We start from the raw sequence: 20,529 nt of genomic DNA, 5'->3' as shown, positions 1-20,529 counted from the left end.
ACCTACCTTGTTAGCACTTAGTAAATAATTAAACAAGAGCAGCCCCATTTAATCTCGAAACTTCCACTATAAATTCTATGCTCATGGTTCCCAAACCTGAGTCTCTTGACTCCGGAATGCACATTTCCAACTAACTACTGGACTTTTTCCTATGGAAGTTCCCAAACATGGTGAAATGTTGCTTTTAGCTGAACTTGCTATGCAAATTGTGGTCCAGGAAGGAGCACTGATATCACCAGGAGCATGTTAGAAATAAATGCAAACTCTCAGACCATTTCAACCCTACTTCAAAATCTGCATCTTATCATTATCTTCAGGTGATTCCTATGCATGTTTTAGTTTAAGAAGCCCTGCTCCATGATTCATCTCTGTTGAATTTTACTTCTTCACTAATGATTACAAACATGCAAAGTACTTGACCTATCAGCATCTCACAAGTTTTTATGTAATTTTTAAACCTCTACATATTGTTATTTCTAAATTGCCTTGAAGACAGGAACTATCTGCTCAAAAGCACTAAATAAAGTGAAATGTGATCTTTCCTCATTAGAGATTATTTAATCGATGTACTTATCACTTCAAAATGACATCTTTACTATAACTCAAAAGTAACCTCCAGATTTGTTATTCTTAGAAAAATTTCTAACCCCTACAAAAATAGTTGATTTTATGGATTTCCCTATTTTGCCAAAACAAACAGTGCAGTCCCCAAAATACGTTAAATGTATACATAGCATCATTCTGTGGCTGCTTTGCCCCACCAAGTCAGCTGAGGAAAATCTTGACACAAATCGGAAAACGGCAACCTCTACCAGAACAGGCCACAATGTCCCATAGAAAACAGATTCTCACCACCAGCCTCTATGATGCACTTTTTCCACCAAAATACTCTGGTTATCGGAGCTGGGAAACATATAGCTTCTGGTTGGAAACTGAGTGCACCTGTCCTGCTGGGAAGCATATTTCTAAATTGGCAAACACCTTCTGCATTACGGGCTGCCCTGCTCTCTTTTAATGACAGTGTCATCGTGCTAGATAGTTTTGGGGGTCCGTGGTTATAATCCTTCAATATGAGTTGCATAAAACATTTAAATATTCTCCATCAAACTCTGGTTAAGATTCTGTTTGGTATGTCACATACAAATCCTTCTTAATTTAAAAGTGTCACTTAGCATTCAGCAATTTATCGCTGTCTTATTTGTCACTGAAAGCATCTACAGGGATCAGACGCCCAACCATCAGCGATAGTATGAGGGAATTCTTGAGTTGGGTGAGGAGACAGGGCTTAACGACTTCAATGGATCCTCTTAGCTCCAAAATTCCATAATTTCTCAACTTTGTAACTACTTCTATATTCATGAGTGGTAAAGGTATGAGTGTAGTATCAAGTCTTCCCTTAAATTCATGAGAGGAAGAATTTTAGATGGTTTGGTCATTAAACAGCTAAACAATTATGCTTCTTAAATGGCCTGGACACAAAATTTTGAATGGTTGCAGTCTGAATTAGGCTTGAACAATGTGCAGTGAAACACTAAGCTTTGAAATTGTTCCTTGAAGATTGGCACACAGAAACTGTAGAGAAGGCTATTAACTACGCGATAACAAAATAGAAGAAAATAGATATTTACATTGAAGAAGGATTCAATTTTTAAAGAATACCAGAAAATCGACAAAAGATGTTGGTCTTACATGGCCATAAGAAATTAAAAGAGCAATGTTCAAATGCCTTGATTGTTCTCAACATATCTGGACATTTGTTCTAAATCAATGGATCAAACAATGTCTATGTTCACAAACATTCAGCCATTTGCTCTCATTTTTGCAAAAGAAGAAAAATTTTGGAATGTTTTATCAAATAGAAACTTATCTTAAATTTTCTAGTTCATTTACTTTAGTGGAAATTTTTTGACCAAGAAACTTAGTCACTAGAATAAACCCTGAAGAAACAGATTAAGAATTTAAGAATTCATTATGAAATGGGATTTTTATGATTGTCTACCAAACTTATCTTTAAAATTTTTCTTATTTGTGAACCTATTGCTTCAAATAAAAAAAATTTTTTTTTTCGAAATATTGTTCTTCAACTATGAACAAAGATAGACATCTGGCTATACTCTGTAGAACATGGATATGTGAAAAGGTCAATTTTTATCGTCTTAAGACAAATTTGCAAAACATTCAAAAATAGTACATATAATGTTGTTCATTACAGTGAAAGGCCAACAAGTATTTTCCATATTCATAAAATACACTAAAAATATTAACCCTTTTTTTCTGTTCATGTTTCTTATTTACTATGCTTTCCCTTACTGGCTTTTTAATCTTTCTTGCCTTCTCTTTGATCAAATTACTTTTATTGCATATTTGGTTTGGAAGATACATATTCTAGTTTTAAAGTTATATATCCTGGTTTAGTCTTTATCCTTTGCTTTTAAAAATAGCTAATTTTCTGTTACTATAATGAAGCCTAAAGTTAATATTTCTATCCATCTTTCAAATGCTCTAGAAGTATTACCATTTATTTTTTTTTCCAGGTTTCCTTAGTGAGGAAAAATCCCCAATATCCCACCATCCCATCCTCAACCCAAATAATTGGGCTTTATGTCAGTATATTCCATAGATGGGGAAGAAAAATGATTTAGTAATATAATTTCACCTGGTATTGCATACCTATTGTTATATTCACCAGATAATACAATAAAGCTAGACCATCTTTTGTTTCAATAAACAAAGGAGAAAGAATAAATATAAGGAGAATGTTTTCATTTCATAAGGTAAACTACTAAAAAGCCAACAAGAGAAACATCTGTAGAATTACTTGATAAGATGCTCAAGATGAATACAGATCAAGAACATGAATACAAAAAGTATATATGCATGTATAATGGAGACACAGAAAAAGAAAATAAAAATGTGAAGATGAGCATGAGAAAGCCAATAATCCTGTTAGTGTTGTTTGAAAAATAACTGAAAAAAACATCATGTTCATTTTAAATAAAGCCAAGTGTAATAAGCCACAGCATTAAATTTGTAACAGCCAATAAAGAATGCATTTGCTTTTGTCACTATGTGGTCACCAAAGACCACACCTAAGATGAATGTGTAGGTGAGAACTAGAGACCCTCTCCACTGCTATCTTTTCAACTGTGTCCTTTGTTCTATTTTTTTAGAATTGGGATTCAATTTGATGTATAGTGTACAATGTCATCAAGCAAAAGTGTTTGGAATTTATTATGAGGGCAACGGGAATAACATGATTAGATCTGTACTTCAGTGAATTGAAAAGAGGGATGGTGAAAAGGAGAAAGCAGACTGGTTTAGGAGCCTGTTTCACCAAACCAGGTTAGATATGATGAAGGTAGAATAGCACTAAGATGGAGAACAGTAAATAGGTTAGAGAGATATTAGAGAGGTAGAATTGGTAAAGATGTTGAGAAGAATAAAAGTTGAAAGCAATTCCTTTGGCTTCCTGTCTACACTGGACAACAAGCACATTCATTAAACACACACACTCCCTGAGATAGGGAATATGAGAGGGAAGATTTTCAAGTGAGGAATTGGATGGAGAAAATGTCAGCTCACTTTTGGAATCCGTCAATAAAACAAATTAATCCTGTTACACCAAAATATAAGTGTACCCTGATGAGGTCTAAGGTCACTAAGGTAGGTTCAAGAATGAATTCCAAAATAGTTCTGGACATACCAAAGCTGCTCAGTGCTGCAAGTGACTTAGCAAATATCCTTTATTCACTCTCTAAATTCATTAAAAGGGTTAAACATTTCTTCCTTCAATTTAAATAGCTGGCAATTTAGTAATAGCTAAGTTATACACAAAAACAATCCAGGCTGCTCTCTTTCAAATGGTAAACTAAAAGGTTATGATGATATATTTGTTCATTCTTATCCCTTACAGAGGTACTTTAGCATCTTCAGCTGTAATTAATTTAGAAGTAAAGGACAGTTTAGGAGTAAGTATCAATATCACTCAAGATAAGATATAATGTATTCTTAAAGGACTTAAGTTAGGGGGCTAGGCAAATTAAACATGCATCATCATCATCACTCAGTTTAAAACTTGTTAACTCCGAAACACAATTCCTTATAGAAATAAATAACTATTTGGGGGGTGATGAAAATGCTCTAGAATTGATTGTGGTGACCCAGTGAACTATATACTTTATACTTTAAGTGGATGAGTTGTATAGTATGTGGATTACATCTTGGCTGTTATTTTAACAAATGAATGACTTTTTAATCCACTAGTAGCAGATTTAAATGCTCTAATTTTACATTAGGCTTCCCAGGCTTTACTAGATTTCAAAATAAGCAAGAAAACAGAGAAAAAGTATACTTTATTGGTATTTACGCCTAGTACAGTTCAATTCAAATAAAATGGAACAGAGCAATTTAATCTAAGTATAACATAAACAATTTTTTAAAGTTTGTCTGTTTTACCATCATATGATTGTGTTCATGCAAGTGCAATCATCAAAACTATCTTTCTAAGCATATAGCACCACCTTTTATTTGCAGTACTTAATGTAAATTTCATTGTTAAATATATCTGGCTTTAGCAATGTAAACATTTACTACAAGTAAACTTTAAAAGGTAAAAGTGAATGATACTAATGAATAAATCAAAATAGAACTGAGCATCACCACATGGTATAATTCAACAAAACATTATATAATACTGTTTCAGTAAGAACCACAACTTAATAAATTTCACAAAATGGAAGCAGAAACAAAAAGGAATATGTAAACTCCCAAAATAGTGTTAAAATACTGAAGGATATAGTGTAAAATTTACACCAGAAAAACAAGGGTAAAAAAACAAAACCATGCATTGAAAACCAAATTTGGTTTTAGTAGTTACAACAGTCATTTTTTACTGCAAAGGCTTTCTGAAATGCATTCTCACAAAATGATTTATTTTCTATCTCCCTTTTTTTAAAAAAATATGTTTAATCACATAAGTTGGGTACTTTGTGGGAATTTCACAATTGTGGGATTGCTAACCCAAAAAACTTTTCATCTCTAAACCGTTTTTCCAAATAACCAAAAACATTAAATTATCTTCATGAAAATTACTATAAAGTCAAATAATTCCTAAACAAATTGTCATAAAAATAAATCTGCCTTAACACAAAGTGTATATATAATTGTCAAAAATCACAGAAAAATATTCAATGAACAGGCAAAAATGTTCACATTAATCATTACTGCTGATGATTTTGTTTACTTTCTAGCTAAAATTAAGAAACACATTTTCAAAAGTCAGCATGGATATTCAGTGCCACTTTGATTTGTCTGCAATATACAAATGAGTTATCTCTCTGTAGTATGAGGCAGACTCTATGTTTACTCTTTAACATAATTAAGTTATAAAGACCTCAAATTTCCAAAACCAATTATAATACTGTGGCAAGCAAAACAAATTTGTTCTTATTGCTCATATATTCAAGCTTAATCTACAAACGTGAACATTTTTCCATATGCTGTCTCAAACCGCACTAAACAAAAAAGAGAGATATCATTTGGTTTCCACGGACGAATTGAAAAAGGAGAACAATGAAACTGAAATATTATTTCATCTTCTCAAATGTCCTTAACACTTTTAGCACTTCAAGCAGCACTTGACACTGCAAGTTTCTTCAAATGATCCATAAACACTTGTAAACTAACATCATCTGTGAGAATAGGTGCTCCAGACTCCTAGAAATAAAGATATTTGCTATGATTAAAACAGAGTGTGATATCTTTAAATCTATAAGCAATGTATAAGCAATTTTAGTTTAAAACAAACACGGAAATCATTTTGAAAAAAATAATGCCTATGCTCCCACTGTAGAATAAAGAATGTAGCTGGCCTTTGCCCCTAGGTTCCTGAGGGAGAATCTATATCCTTGGAATTTCCTAACAGTAGTGTCTTCGTTATTCATGAGCCCCTCAGATCACACCTGAGTTTATGCTACGAGAAGAGATGACTTTGGTGGAGTCCAGTCACCAGAAAGATCAACCCTGTGATTAGAGGGCTGGGGCTTTAAGACAGCCAGACCTCCAGGAGGGGAAGGGAGAAGGAGGGGGAGGAATGAGTGGAGATAGAGTTCAAACGGGCATAAATGATTCTATCAACCATGCTTATAAAAAGGAACCACCCCAAAATAACCTCTCGATATCCAAGCCCAGTGGAGTTTTTTGTTTGGCAAATACATCAATGTGCTGGGAGGATGAAGCACCAATTCCATTGGGAAAGGGCACAGAAGCTCTGTATCTGGGACCCTCCCAGACCTCACTCTGTCTCTTCATTGAGCTGTTCTTAATTTGTAATCTTTATAATAAAACTGTAATCATAAATAAGGTACTTTCCTAGGTTCTATGAGTTGTTCTAGTAAATTGCTGAACCTGAGAGACAGAGTCATGAGAACTCCCCTCCCCGCCCCACACACATACGGATTTATAACTAGTTGGTTGTTAAGTGTGAGTGGTGTGGGATCCTACTTGCAGCTGGCATCTCAAGTGAGGGCAGTCTGGCTGTGCACCATGTCCTTTAACTTGTGCTTGTGGGGTCTGAACTAACTCCAAGTGGTCAGCATCATACCTGTATTGCAATTTACTTACTGGTGTTATTAGAATAACTCCATACCCAACTTAATCTTTAAGGTGGTGTTAATTTTCTTGAATGTATTGGTGCTTTTATTACTACTAATGAGTAAGTCTCCTTATTGGTGCCCATTTACTAAAATAAAACTTCAATTATACATATTTTTGTACATATTTTAGCAGAAATTCCAGCTGAAAGGAAGTAAATAATTTTTTAAATAAACTATGCTTATAATTGTTCAAGTCATTTTAATTGATTTTTGTGGGTTCTAGGTAATTAACAAGAGTTAAGAAAGATTCCTAATATCTATTTTAGTGAAAATGGTGTAGACAGGATGATCTTAGTAATCTAATCCATCAATAAGGAAATTTTATTATAGCAAGAAAAAGATGTTACATCTGGATTTTTAGCCACAGAGATGCCATACCTCTCCTGAATAAAGAAAATTCAATTTTATTATGTGTTTTCACATGCTAATTTATAAGACTTGGAAAACCTTGGTAATGCAGGGAGGCAACAGCACTAATATTATGAGCTTAGAGTTTGGAGCCTGATTGCCTGGACTCAAATCCTGACTCTGCCACTTACTGCCTGTGTGACTTTGAGAAAGTTATTTAACCTCTCAGTTTCCTTATCTGTAAAATAAGGATAATAACAGGATCTGTTTCATGAGGTTGTTGTAATGATTAAATTAGTTAAATTGTGTATAGCAGAGAGAACAATATCTGACACACACAATAATCATACACGTTTTAGCTATTATTACCTCTTTTGAAAGAAAATCTATGACTTTATAACAATGAAATACTTCTCAGTCTACAATTCGTAGTTAACAGAGAAACAGAGGTCTCAATAATGCTACAAACTAATAACTTGCTAGCACTTGCTTTTTCCTTCCTGTAATTGTACCTGATTTTTTTTTAATTTTATACATATTTCTACCTCAATTCACCCAACCCCAGATCTATTTCCCCTAGTCAAGACAAAAAATATATATAGATGTTCTAATTTATATACTAGAAGATCTTATTTGAAATTTTAAATACAAATGCTCAACTCAACCTTATCAAAACTCTGAAGTTGGTTGGTTGATCTCAATGTTTCAAATGCACACTTTCTTTTTAAAATATATCCAAGATTAAGTAGAAAGGTCCAAACTTTATGTGATCTAGTATATGAAGCACTACAGCAACACAGCCTCCCACATCCTGTCACGAAAGCAGTGTTGCAGCGGTGCCCTCTTCAGGCCATCCATGCATAATACTTATCACTGGGTACTTGATTTGCTGACAAAAAAAAAACTAAGGTATTATGTTCCATAATTTTTAGTAAAATGCTCGGCTACCAATTCCCTAGTTGCAATAATCAACTTAGCTTAATGATTAAAAATTCAGATTCTGGAGTCAGACTGGCCTACGTTCAAACCTGAACACTGCCACAGTTTAGCTATGGGATCTTGGGCAAGTTACTCTACCTATATAAGCCCTTAATTGCTTTTCCTGAAAAACAAGGCTAATAGTACCCACCTCAAAGGAGTGTTTTAATTACTAGATAGGAGTGCATAAAAAGCTTAGCATAGTGACCAAAACAATACAGATTCAGCTTACTAATTATTATGATTATCATCTATAAAAATATTAACATAATTTATCTTATAAAAATCATAGGTAAAGAAAGACCTTAGGGCTCTTGTCTATGCTTCTAATGCCCCTACAACAATAATTAAACTTCAAAATTTAAAATAGTTTTTTTTCCTATTTGAAATATCTTCAAGGAGAATCTTTTTTCCCATTGATAACAAGGAAAACTAACAGCTAACATCTGCTGAGTATCACTGTGCATACCTAACTGTATTATTAAACTCTGAGGCAGACAAGGAAGCGAAGACAAAAAGAAGTCGCAAAGTCTGCATTTCTAACTACCAGCCCAGAAGGATGCCTCTCCAACTCAGCAAGTTCTTTGCTTTCTACCAATTACATCTCCATGTTGAAATGTAAACCCAGAAAAACGATGAACAAGTCATTATTTCCATGAGCTAAACCAGTTTCTTAATGAAGTAATTCAGCCATAAAGAGACATGTTTTATTTGGTCTGAATGATGTGGGCTCATAAAATTTTGTTAACTGGGTTATGTGAAGGGCAACAATCAGCTGGAGCGAAAAAAACAGCTACGCCCTTTAGAAAAAAAACCCCGAAGGTTCTCCCCACAAACCCTAGTTTACCAGAGCCTCCTTCTCCCAAGTACTGCTTCTTGCATTGAGAAGGTTAGGGTTTCTTATACTCAGCCAGCTACACTCACTTGTTACCTGACGGGCCCCTACAGATGTTTGATTTGTGACCCCTGACAAATACTATTTAAAGTATCCTTTAACCTCCACTTCTCCGAAGCAATTAACCACCATTTCCCAAACTTTATTTATTGGCGCTACTCTTCTATTTCTTGCAATTTTCTTAACTAAGTCTAAGTTTCTCTTAAATTGTGGGATCCAGAACTAAAACCAATACTCGGATGACTAGAGTTAAATATAATGGAAAGTCTGATTCATGGTACATTCTGTACTCTAAACTTCCACATCATAAAATTATACTTGGCTTTTTGTCCCCCCAGGAAATGGAACAGGCTGGAGAATGATACTGAAAATATAAATGTATATGCATTATACGGGCATAAATTTTTTCTCTCACATGTGTTACCTAATCTTTCCATATCTTCCAAGATTAAGCTCCTTTCCTTGCTATAAAAAAATACTCCTTGCCTTTCAAGACTTTTAGACCTTGGATTCAACTTATTTATCTATATCAGAAAACCTCTTTAACTCCTAAGCACCACCACAGACCTCCGGTACTCTAATCTCTGTTCTCTGTTCACATCCATTATATTCAACATATGGTATTTTCAAGTACTGCAGAAAGTCTAAAATGAAAATGACAGTTACTCCCCTCAAGTCATTTATAATCTAAAAGGAGAAATAAGTGCCATCAGAAATGGGTAAGAAATAAAAAGGGATGAAGGGGCAGGAATATTATATAAATCTAGTCATGTAATCAGGAAAGGTTTCATGGAGTCAGTGAACTCTGAACTGAGCCTTGAAGGATGGCTATGACATGTCCAAGTGATAACAGGGACAAAGTTACAGAGATGGGAACATGCTCATTGTGTTCAAATAGAATGACAAGTTCAGTTTGACTAAAATGACGAAATAGTTAACTCAAAGTAGAAAAAGTTATTTGGATCAAACCATAAGAAACCCTCAAGAGCAATATAAAAAGCGTACCTGTAATTCAACAGGGGGCTACTTAAGAGTCCTTAACAGCATTCTGACTTAAAGCTGCTTTAGGGAGACTGCTCCCGCCAGTGCCAAAATGGAGGAAGAGGCTGAAGCACTGAGACCAGTTAGCAGGCAATTCCAACAATTTATGTGAACAGTTACAAGGACTTGACCTTGGTTGGTGACAGAGAAAGGAAGGAATGGATAGAAGAAACAGATCAAACCATTCCTGAATAATTAGGGCAGAAGTGATGTAATGCGAATGACTAAAGTTCCAAGGCCTGGGAATTGAGAGAATGGTGGGGACCTCTAAAAAAATAAGAAAGTGAGGAAGAACAAGATAGTGTGAAAGAAGAATGTTTTAAGTTGGGGCATGCTGCTTACAAAATGTCTACAGGAAACTCAAGTGATATGCTGCACGCAGTTATAGAAATTCAAGTCTATAGTTCAATGTGAGGCCAAACCAAAGATGGAGATTTGCAAGTTGGCCACATATGAAAGCTGAAGCCATAGGAGTGGATGCAATCACCTAGAGAAACAGTGAATGTAGAGGAATCAAGGCAAAATTTTCAGGCACCTCTATATTCAAAGGGAAGGGGCCTTAATCTCAATTATTGCTTCATTTGTCTCCTATCCAAGTTGGACCCGAGAGTCAGTTGTTTAACTTTGCTCTAAATTATTCTACTCCCTTTAATGTGTCCATCTTTCTTACCTCCAGTTCTAAATTACCCCCAAAGTCTTTCATCTTTGGTGCAATGCTTGAACTACAAAGCATAGTTAAAGAACATTATGGAAGCATGCTCAAGAAATTGTTAGGAAATAAAAGGGGTCCTCATCACTACTATAAAAGCCTTTTATTCATTGTTTTTTGACTTCTTGTATTTCTTAAAGCTGTTTTTAATCTTTTCTATTTTCTATCTTTAACCCCAGCATTTCTCACTCTTAGCAAGTAATCTTTTACTGAAAAGAAACAAGCAATTATCCAATGTGAGCTTTCTCTCCACTTCGAAATCTGTCTTCAACCTTCTTCTCACCCTTTTCTTGTGCAGAAATAAATGCCTGCCTTCACTCCCATATATGTAGTGCTGGTGATCACACTGTCTCTTTTTGAGGATATTAAACATCTCTAAGTTGTTCTTTTGTGCCCCCCCCATATTAGCTCCTTACACTTGGTCTACAAATAAGTTCTGTGCCCTAACTCTAATAACAACCATCCTGCTATCCTACTATTCAAACTCTGGGTATTTTTGCAAAAGGATCATTTATACTTACAACCTCCATTTCTTTACCACCTACTAATTCCTTACTATCAATCTCCTACTCAACCACTGTATTAAAACTGCTTCCCAATGGCCACAAATGATCTAGCCATCAAATCCTTCAAGCTTTTTTCAGTATTCACCCTCCTTCAAGTGTCTGTACCATCGGTGTTTGTAGACCCCATCTTCTTCCCTCTATAAAGTCCTTCCTCCATGGTGTTCTTCTCATTTTCCTTCCACATCTCTGATTATTTATAAAATATTCCTACTACTCATACTTCCTCAAGGTTTTATCTTGCACATCTCTTGCCTCTCTACTCTCTCCTTGGACAAGCATCCACTGTGATGACTTTAAGTATCACCTTTCTACAACCAACTTGCGCATCCTTTCCCTGATCACCAAACCCAAATTTCCAACAGCCTGCTCGATATGGACATCTAGGTGGTATCTCAAACTCAAATGTGTCTAAAATCAAACATTCTCTCTCCATTCTCCCACTTACTGGCACACGTTCTCCTAATTACCTAAGGCTCAAAACCCCAAATTACCTTGTTCTCCCTCAACTATTTATTTCTTAAGAATTCAAACTTACAGAGAAGTTAAGGGGAAAGAACGACGAACAGCCATATACTGTGTAATTAAATTCACTGATTACCATTTTGACACATTGGCTTTATATTTCTGCATTTTCCTTTCCTTTTTCTTCTTGAATCATTTCTACAAGGTGAAGATATCATGACATTTTACCCCCACTTTAGAATATATCTCCTAAGGTGAAGGACAATCTCCTACATAACCACACCACTGTTATCACATTCGAGAAATTGGATAATATTCTACTGGCATCTGATAAACGCTCCATACTCAAATTTCACAAACCATTCCAATTAGAGCTATCTCTCCCTCTAATCCAGAATCCAATCAGAATTCAGACTTTGTATATAGCAATCTCAATCTGCAATAACTTTCATTTTCTTGAAACTTCTAATCAAGTCCCATTGTGTCTACTTTGGAAATATCACCCAAATCCATTCCTTCTCACCACCCTGCATTCATTTCCTCTAACTTGGATTACTTCAATAGATAGTTTCATCTACAGAGTGTTCTCAATTAATCTTATCATTCAACTGTATTATCTAAGACTCAAATTCACCCCTCTGTTCAAAAACCTCCAATAATGTTCCATTATTTAACAAATAAAGACTAAGACTCAGCTCCTCGATCAAGAACCTCCATAATTTGGCTGTACATTTCCAGTTTTATGTTCTACTATTTGTCCCTACATGTACTCTGCACCTTAGCCCATACTATCCTCTACACAGAATTCCCTTCCTCATGTAATTTCGATTTAAATAATAACCATTTTAAAAGGAAATTTTTCTGAGCTCTTTTCTGATCACACACTCTCTCCTGCTGCCACCATGTGACCTCCTCCCATATTCCTCTTCTAAACTCTTCTAAACTATACTTTACGTCTTTCTAAAAGCACATATCCTATTCTGCTTTGTATTTCAATTCCTTAGGTATTTATCTTTATCTCTAATAATAGACTACAAGCTCTTAAAAGGCAGCAATGATTGCTGTGTACCCTAAAATATCACTACAGAATCCCACATATTGAACACTTGGTAAATGTTGATCTATTGTACCAAGAGGTAAAACTTCTACCAAATTAAAATATATTAATAATGATTTCCAGGCCTCCAGCCTCTACTGCTCTACTACAATCTCTGACCTCTCTTGACTCACTGTGGCCTTTTGTGGTTCCTTAGCCTACCATTTAGTTTAAATGATCACTTCCATCTCATATTAAATACTTTATTATTTTTTCTCTCAAGGGTATGGTGCTAAATGTGAACTATAGAAGGGTTCTGTCTATTTGATATGATCACTTTTTTTCTGTGGTGCCACCAAATACTAATTCTATTTTCTACTCGTACTTTTTCCTTATTTTTCCAACAGAAATTGTTACCAAACACATAGGAAAAAATGTAGCTCTCATTAAAATTACAAACTATAAATATAGAAAGAAATAACTTCCAAGATCTGCTGTTTACACTTACCTGTCCCCAGGCATACATATTATTATGAGTCTGGGAAGGGTTGACTTTTGAAAGCAGAAAACGAGCCTTAAAAACAAAGAAAAAATAACATTATCCATCAAAAATAGACTGTCAATATAAGTTGAACAAATACATTATGCCATCTAAAATCAATTTTAATTTGTAAAATTAATTTCTTAAAACGTAACCTTTTAAAAAATTAACTAAATTTTGAAATATGTAGGCCACTCTGTTACAAAGAAATAAATGCATACTCTTCTCTTCAAATTATATAATAAATAATAAGCTGTTGATTCCAAAACTCAGCATATAAAAATTATGTGTGCAACAATTATGAAAAGGTTAATGTGAAATGTACTAAAACTTGTTCTGAAACATCATCAGAGGTTTAAAGTAACAAAAAAAGATAAAAACAGAAACCATGAAAACCTATACATTCTGTTACTTTAAACAATGACTCTCAAACTTTTTTAAACTATAGGCTATTCTATGAGACAACCTACCCAACATTTTACCCATCTATCCACTATGCCATATCATCGTGGAAAAAAAAAAACAAAAACAAAAAGGAAAATAGCATTGCATATGGGGAGACACCAATGAGAGAACCAGTCATAAATTATTATTTCATATTGGAAGAACACAGGATCTCTTATCTTTTGAAATTTAATACCATATAAGTATTTTTCTACTCTATAAGTAAACAGTTTAACACAAGACAACTGGTTCTAGACTCAGAACATCTGGATTCAAATCCCACCTCCTCCATTTACTGTGTTTCCTGGGCCACAATAACCTAAGTCTCGGTTTCATTAACTGTATAATAGAGATAACAACAGGACTACTGTGAGGATCAAATGAGATACGATATGTAAAGTGCTATTAGCTTTGCAAAGTCTCAATACATGGTAGCTACTATAAAACTCTAATAATAATTGCTATCATTTCTGAAGAATGGTCACTGACATGTATTACCTACTTTGTAATAAGGTGCTAGGCACAAGGGATACAGCAAAAAAACAAAGCATAATCCCTGCCTTCAAAGAATCAAGTGAAACAAACTTATAACAACTGATATAATTAATTTATTATAACTCAAGGGAGAAGTAAAAAGTATTTTAAGAATGTATGTTAAGGGGTCCAAACCTACTTCTGAAAAGCCCAAAAGAGCCATATGTATGTGTATATGTATCTTCTTCAATCCTCATAATTCTGAAAACCACAAAAGCCTTTTATAATATCATAATTCTTTCCTATTACATGACATTTTCTAGAAAACTGGAATGACAGAATGAGGAAAACAAAAAAAAATTTATGTGACCACAAACTTCATATTCATAGACTTAACCAATAATTAATAGCTTTAAGAAAAGTACACTAAATTATTTCCCAAGTTGTTCACATCTTCTTGCTCAAGTGAAGCTGGCATTCCCCCAGAATACTCTGGCTCTGTTATTAGAGCTAGGCTGGAGGCAGAAAATGGGAGAAACTGCCACCTTTAGGCAACTAGTCAATAATGTGCCTGCTCTGCTCTCAGAGATAAGGCAAAAAGCAAGCACGCCTTCTCCCTAGACACCAGTATCTCTAGCCCACCTCCCTCCTCTTTCATTTGCCTAGTGAGCAAGCAGCCTATTCAAAGTAAAGTCAGGAGGCAAGGAGGAACAGCTCATTGCAAAAGTAGCAACACACACACACAAACTAATTAACAGTACTTACCTGGCTGCCCCCATGCTCAGTGTCGATGTACCTCGGCATAGGAAATCGGGAGTGAAGAATCTCCTGGGCGTCATCCACCGGGGCTTGCAGAAGGTGGCGGAAATTTTCATACTCTGGCATGTCCTGGTATCCTGACTTGCGCCACTGGGCTATGGTCTGATTTTAAAACAAAAGAATTAGTATTTTTGTCTATCCAAAAATTTTAAGAGATTTTTTTCCAAAGGAAGTAATCTTCAGAAAATAAAAAATTATGGAATATAATTTCATTTATCACATTAAAAATACTAATTTCTGTATCCTTGAGTAAATAAATACAAAGTTAGGATATCTCTTCACATTTAAAAAGAAAGAATTACACCAGGAAACTGTAAAACACTATGCATATTAAATTAATATTGGTTAAAAGCTATCTACCTAAACTTATGATAAATGAGGAAAATTTCTGTTACATAACATCTCCCAGAGATATCTAAATTAATGACTTACTATTTATTATGAAGTCTTTCCCAACGGAGTTACATTTTGGCAAGTTACATAAACATAAAAACTTTAATAACAATAGCAATAATGTTATAAAGATACAATATCTTTAGAAGGGCATTTGAATCAATTCTTTTATTAAGGTAAATGGCTCCAAAAACCATGTAATTAAGTCACCCCAAAATTTAAACCTAGCTTGGTTTCTAAGTTAACTGAATCAAAGTATGCTCAATATCGTTTTATATCTCTGTATTTAATAGAGGAGCAGTCATCCGTATCTCTGATTTCTCCTTTAAGCACATTAACAAGCTATTTAAAGACACAAACATTATCAAAAAACAAAAAAATAAGCAAAAAACTTAGCTGTTTTATTAAAGGCATTATTCTTAAAAAATAAAGGGCACTAGTAACCGGTATCAGTTAAAAATAATAATCAATAAATCTTTTATAAGTCCCGAATAATATTACTGAAAAGATACTTTGAGCAACACCTTTACTACTACAGTAAAAATCTAAAATCATTTACAGTTTAAAAACTGAAAAACAAATCGCACAAATTAGAACACTAGACTATGTCTGTGAATAAAGAGGCTCTGTATCTTTCAAAGGATCCAGAGTGCAGTGCTTTTTTTTATGTAGAGGAAGCACTTAAATGCTGGCTGAATGAATAAATTCAGGAATGAATAGAGTTCTGCTAAATACCTTGCTAAAGCTTAATTGCTACTCAAATATTCTGCTCTTTTCAATCATTTACCATTCCAATTAAGTTTTAAATTTTAATTCACTTAGGCTTTAAATGAGTGTTGAGATGGTGTGGAGTATTTTTTTAAATACTTTAAATACTTCATGTGGAATACTTTTCAAATAATTACATGAAATAATAATTTAAAAAAAAGCCTGCCCACTGACAAAGGCTGACTCTTCCTCTCTCAATGTCTTCAGGTAAAACCCAAAAGTATGATATGCCTAATGTATACATCAATGCTCTTATTTACCCAACACTGTGTTTTATGTAAAATCTATTTGTCCAATCGTGTGTGGACAAACAGATAAAATAACCACAGGTGAGTCAAAAGCAAATGAAGTCTAAAAACCTATAGCGGAAAGAACATTTTATACATATTTTATTAAAATGGAAATAAAAGTTTATCATAGTGGAAAATACTAGCCATATAGTGAAGGAAAATGACTTCACTGTACCTATGTGCACAGCTTTAAATGCTATAGAATCTTACCTCACCATGATAAATCAAAATCTGGAAGAAAGTGTCCATGAGAAGAATACGATCTGCAAGAATGCTGCTGCTATCAAGAAGAACCGGCTAACATGAAGAAAAAATGAGAAAGAAGGAAGAAGAAAATATAAATTATTTAATGACAAAAGATCTTTCCAGTACCTATTAAATTTTTTAAGTTTAAATTTATGTCATATTACTTAAAACCTCTTGCTATTAGGAATTCTCATGACATATTCTAATTTAATTTTAGAAGTTTCCAAACTGAGGTAACAATTGAAAAATAGAGTCATGAGGAAATCGAGGATGACTCCTAAGCCTGAGGGTGGCACCACTGAGTGAGAGGTGGGGAAGGCTTAGGGTACAGCAAACTTGGAACAGACGGAAAAATAGGGAATATGGAATGAAACGGGGTGGCCTAAACTAATGACAGAAATTTAGGTATCTCATGCATGAAGATGGTAATTAAAGTTAAAGGATTACACTGCATCATTTAGAGAGAGGGAAGATAGAGAAGAAGCCAGAGAGAACCCTGGAACATGCTAACACTTAGAGGTCTGAAAGGGAGAAGCCAGAAAAGGAAATTGAAATGGAACAGACAGGAGTTAAACCAGCAGGTATTGTAGGTGTCAGAGACATCCAGAGCAAAAGGTTCACAAGGGGAGGCCTTCCTGGGACAACACTGTTGGGAGGTCTGGCAAGATGTAGGATGCCAATACCCTTAACAAGAGTGGTACAGTGATAGGGACTAAAGTCTGACAAGAATATGAGGTGAGAAAGGATAGACAACAAGTTACTTAGATTCTGAGTTTAGCTGTGACGAGGACCAGAGAAATGGGGTGGCAATTAGAAAAAAAATGTGAAGTTGAGGGAGTTGTTTTGTCTGTTTATTTTGACATGAGTGCTATTAAGGTTTCTATGTTAATAAGAATGGGCCAGAAGAAGAGAAAATGACACAGGAAAGAGGGTACCTCCAAACGCAAAGACTTAAGAAAATGAAGCTAATGAGATTCATGGAATAAATGGAAAGGCTGGAATCTGACAGGAACAGGTACTAGGGACTGTGGGGTTCCAATTTTCCTCTAAACACTACTCTACATTTTCCAGAAGTCTATGATTTACATATATTAACTTGAAATTTTTTTAAAAGTTATTTCTAAAATTTTCCTTCCTGATTTAAAGAACTACAAGACCAAATATACAGCTAGATCAACATATTAAAAATACATTTTTCCTAGAAAAGTATTGAGATAAATTACTAAACAACTGCAGTAACAAAATAAAACCTATTTTTTAAATATAGTCATTACATACTTTTAAGTGGTAAAACAGACAATTTTAACTACTGAATGAAAAAACTTTGATAACAGGTTAAAATAAGTGGGACAGTTTGTTAACTAAGGCTAAATGGATGATTTATCCCTTTTCTAAGTATACGTCTTTATAATCAACTGTATCTTATATTCAAAAAAAGACTAGAGGAAAATGAGATTAAAGCAAGAGACTTTGTTCCCACACTAAACTCTGGAATAAGCTACAAATTCTAGAATTATCATCACCTTTAGACACAGTTAAAGACATAAGAATCATAAGCCCGAGAAGATCTAATCAAATGACTGGATAAAATATCTTAAAAGTCTTTTCCACCTCATCATTTCATTATTTTTTTAAAATTATTTCCTAATATGGCCTAGCACGGTGTCAAGCACATAGTAAGCACTCATACATTTTTTAAGTGAATATATGAATAACTTAAGGTAATTATTCTTGAATTAAATTCTTATATTTAGTAACAATGCTTCAAGAAAAAGTTGTTTTTACTTTTTAATAGCACACATCACAGTAATAGCCGCTCTCACCTCTGGCGGTCCACTAAAAGAATATGCGTACAGAATAGGCTGAATCATGATTAGAGACTGGGTCAGATCTTGACGCATAAAATGATGACGATAATACGAACTCTCATCAGGACTATTGTTAAAAACTTGCAAGAAAGGAGACCTTCTTAAATGAAACATAAACTGCAAGATAAAACATGTGAGATAGCTTTTACCGATTTTAACTTTGATGTTGTTTACTATTATAAAAAGCATTTGATTACATCTACTAACACCACAATAAAACAAGTTATAACATCTAAATTGTATTCCTCAGAAAGAATCTTACTCATATTTACCAATTACTTGAAAATATAATTCAACAATAGAAAAGTTAAAGTAAAAGAGGTGACTCAAAAGAAAAACAAGAATAGAGACAAAAACCTCTAGCTCAGATCTAAGTTATTCAGAGGCTGACCCCAGGTGGTACATTATCAGCATTCTTTGTTTTTATTCCTCAACTCTATGGCCACGTTTCTGGACTTTTTTTATTACTACTCATTACCACCACCAAAAACTGTAAGAGAGAACGTAAAAAACAGATTTTCTGCTTTTTGTATACCTCCAAAAAATTACACTGGAAAGGGTCTGCACTGATTTTAAAAAAGGACTACGTACACTCAGCTTGTTATCTCCAAATAACATTCTCTATACTTAGTGTTTCATTTATTCTTTCTCCCCTTCCACTCACTCCTGATATGGAAGAGATCAGAAAGGGGGAGTGTTAGGCCTGAATGAAGGACAGCTATGCTGTCCTCTGATACGAAGGGTCTTTGATACAATCATAGGATCAGCTCCAAAGTATTCTCATTTGTCTTTCAGTTACTTCTCTCACCTTCCTTCAGTCCTCAGGTCTTGAATGCCTACATATTGCTCCTGCCTGGGATTCACTCCTCAGTTCTCTCCCAACACATACCACCCTGAAATTCTCATTCTTTTTCTATTTTCAATGATCCATAATGCATTGAGAGGTTAGGCTCTCTCATCTCTTACCACTTCAGCCATTCTTGTTTATTCACAGAAATGTGTAATTGGTAAACTTGGGGTTAAATATTTTGGAGATGAAGATCTCCCTTAAATTTAGACTGTCACCTTTTAGGACGCTTTGAAAACCCAAAGAAAAAGTATTTTTGGGTTCTCTGGTCTCTATTTCCAGTAGAGGGGAAAAGATGAGATGCCCATAGTTCTCAGAATCTAAAAGCCTAAAAAGCATTTAGTAAAATACTTAGGCTAATGACCTCACTCCCTTTCCTATTAGTTTCTACTAAGAAGATAAGGCCTGAGAATTCCCTAAAGAGACAGGGTTTTTGCCTGCCTTAAGACACGTGGATTCTGCCTTTGCCTGGGTCTCCAAAACCTCACTAGAGGTTTAGGGAAGTCTTCCTCTATAAACATGGGAGTTCTAGGTCACGGATCAATAAAAGATTTTCCAAAGATGTAAGAGGAGCTCTGAAAAGAAAGCTGAGGCTTTAAACAAAGTTTTCATGATCAAAAATAGAATTTCTACACCTCATTATTAATCATCCTTCAAGGCTAAGTTAAAATGCCAGCTCTTCTATAAATATGTATCAAATCGTCCATGTGGAAGGCTTCCTTAAGGTTTCCTTTAAAGTGTGTATCTCTCTCACAGCATTTCTCACTTTCTGTTATGTGTTGTTTATATACATTTCAGATCTCATTCTTCAGACTGAAAGCTCCTTGAAAATGAGATCCATGTCAGTCATCCTATTCTCCTAAAGTTCCTTGCATACAGTACTTAGTTGAATAATGACCTGTCACTCATATAAACAACGTAAACTTTTTAAAATAGCTATTAAATTAAGAGATAGAGGGATACATTCCAAGGCCCAAGTTAAAAAGTTTCTGTAAGATAAATCAAATTAGCTTTTTTTAATTGATCTGGTCTATCCCCATAAAACTGTTCTCAGGTGATACCAGGCTATAAGACTAGTTGATTAGTAAAATTACTTCAGATGAAGTTCTTTTGGTTGTTATATAATTAGATTCTTTGAATGAGATGGAAAG

At 34.4% G+C, this 20,529-nt stretch overlaps 1 protein-coding gene across 1 annotated transcript in view; it reads right to left on the bottom strand.

Moving 5' to 3' along the window:
* Positions 1 to 4,333: 4,333 nt before the first annotated feature.
* SEC23A (Sec23 homolog A, coat complex II component) overlaps positions 4,334 to 20,529 on the bottom strand; it is a 46,925-nt gene continuing 30,729 nt past the window's right edge. Inside the window, exons 15-19 of the mRNA XM_006913458.3 lie at positions 18,487 to 18,648; positions 16,628 to 16,714; positions 14,913 to 15,068; positions 13,197 to 13,262; positions 4,334 to 5,715 (exon numbers count right to left, since the gene is read on the bottom strand). Coding sequence (XP_006913520.1) covers positions 5,626 to 5,715; positions 13,197 to 13,262; positions 14,913 to 15,068; positions 16,628 to 16,714; positions 18,487 to 18,648 — 561 coding nt within the window. The 3' untranslated portion in view covers positions 4,334 to 5,625. The remainder of the gene's footprint in view (positions 5,716 to 13,196; positions 13,263 to 14,912; positions 15,069 to 16,627; positions 16,715 to 18,486; positions 18,649 to 20,529) is intronic.

The sequence above is a fragment of the Pteropus alecto genome, unplaced genomic scaffold (genome assembly GCF_000325575.1).
Source record: "Pteropus alecto unplaced genomic scaffold, ASM32557v1 scaffold104, whole genome shotgun sequence".
Lineage (NCBI taxonomy): Eukaryota > Metazoa > Chordata > Mammalia > Chiroptera > Pteropodidae > Pteropus > Pteropus alecto.
This window is presented reverse-complemented; position numbering and strand designations above follow the sequence as displayed.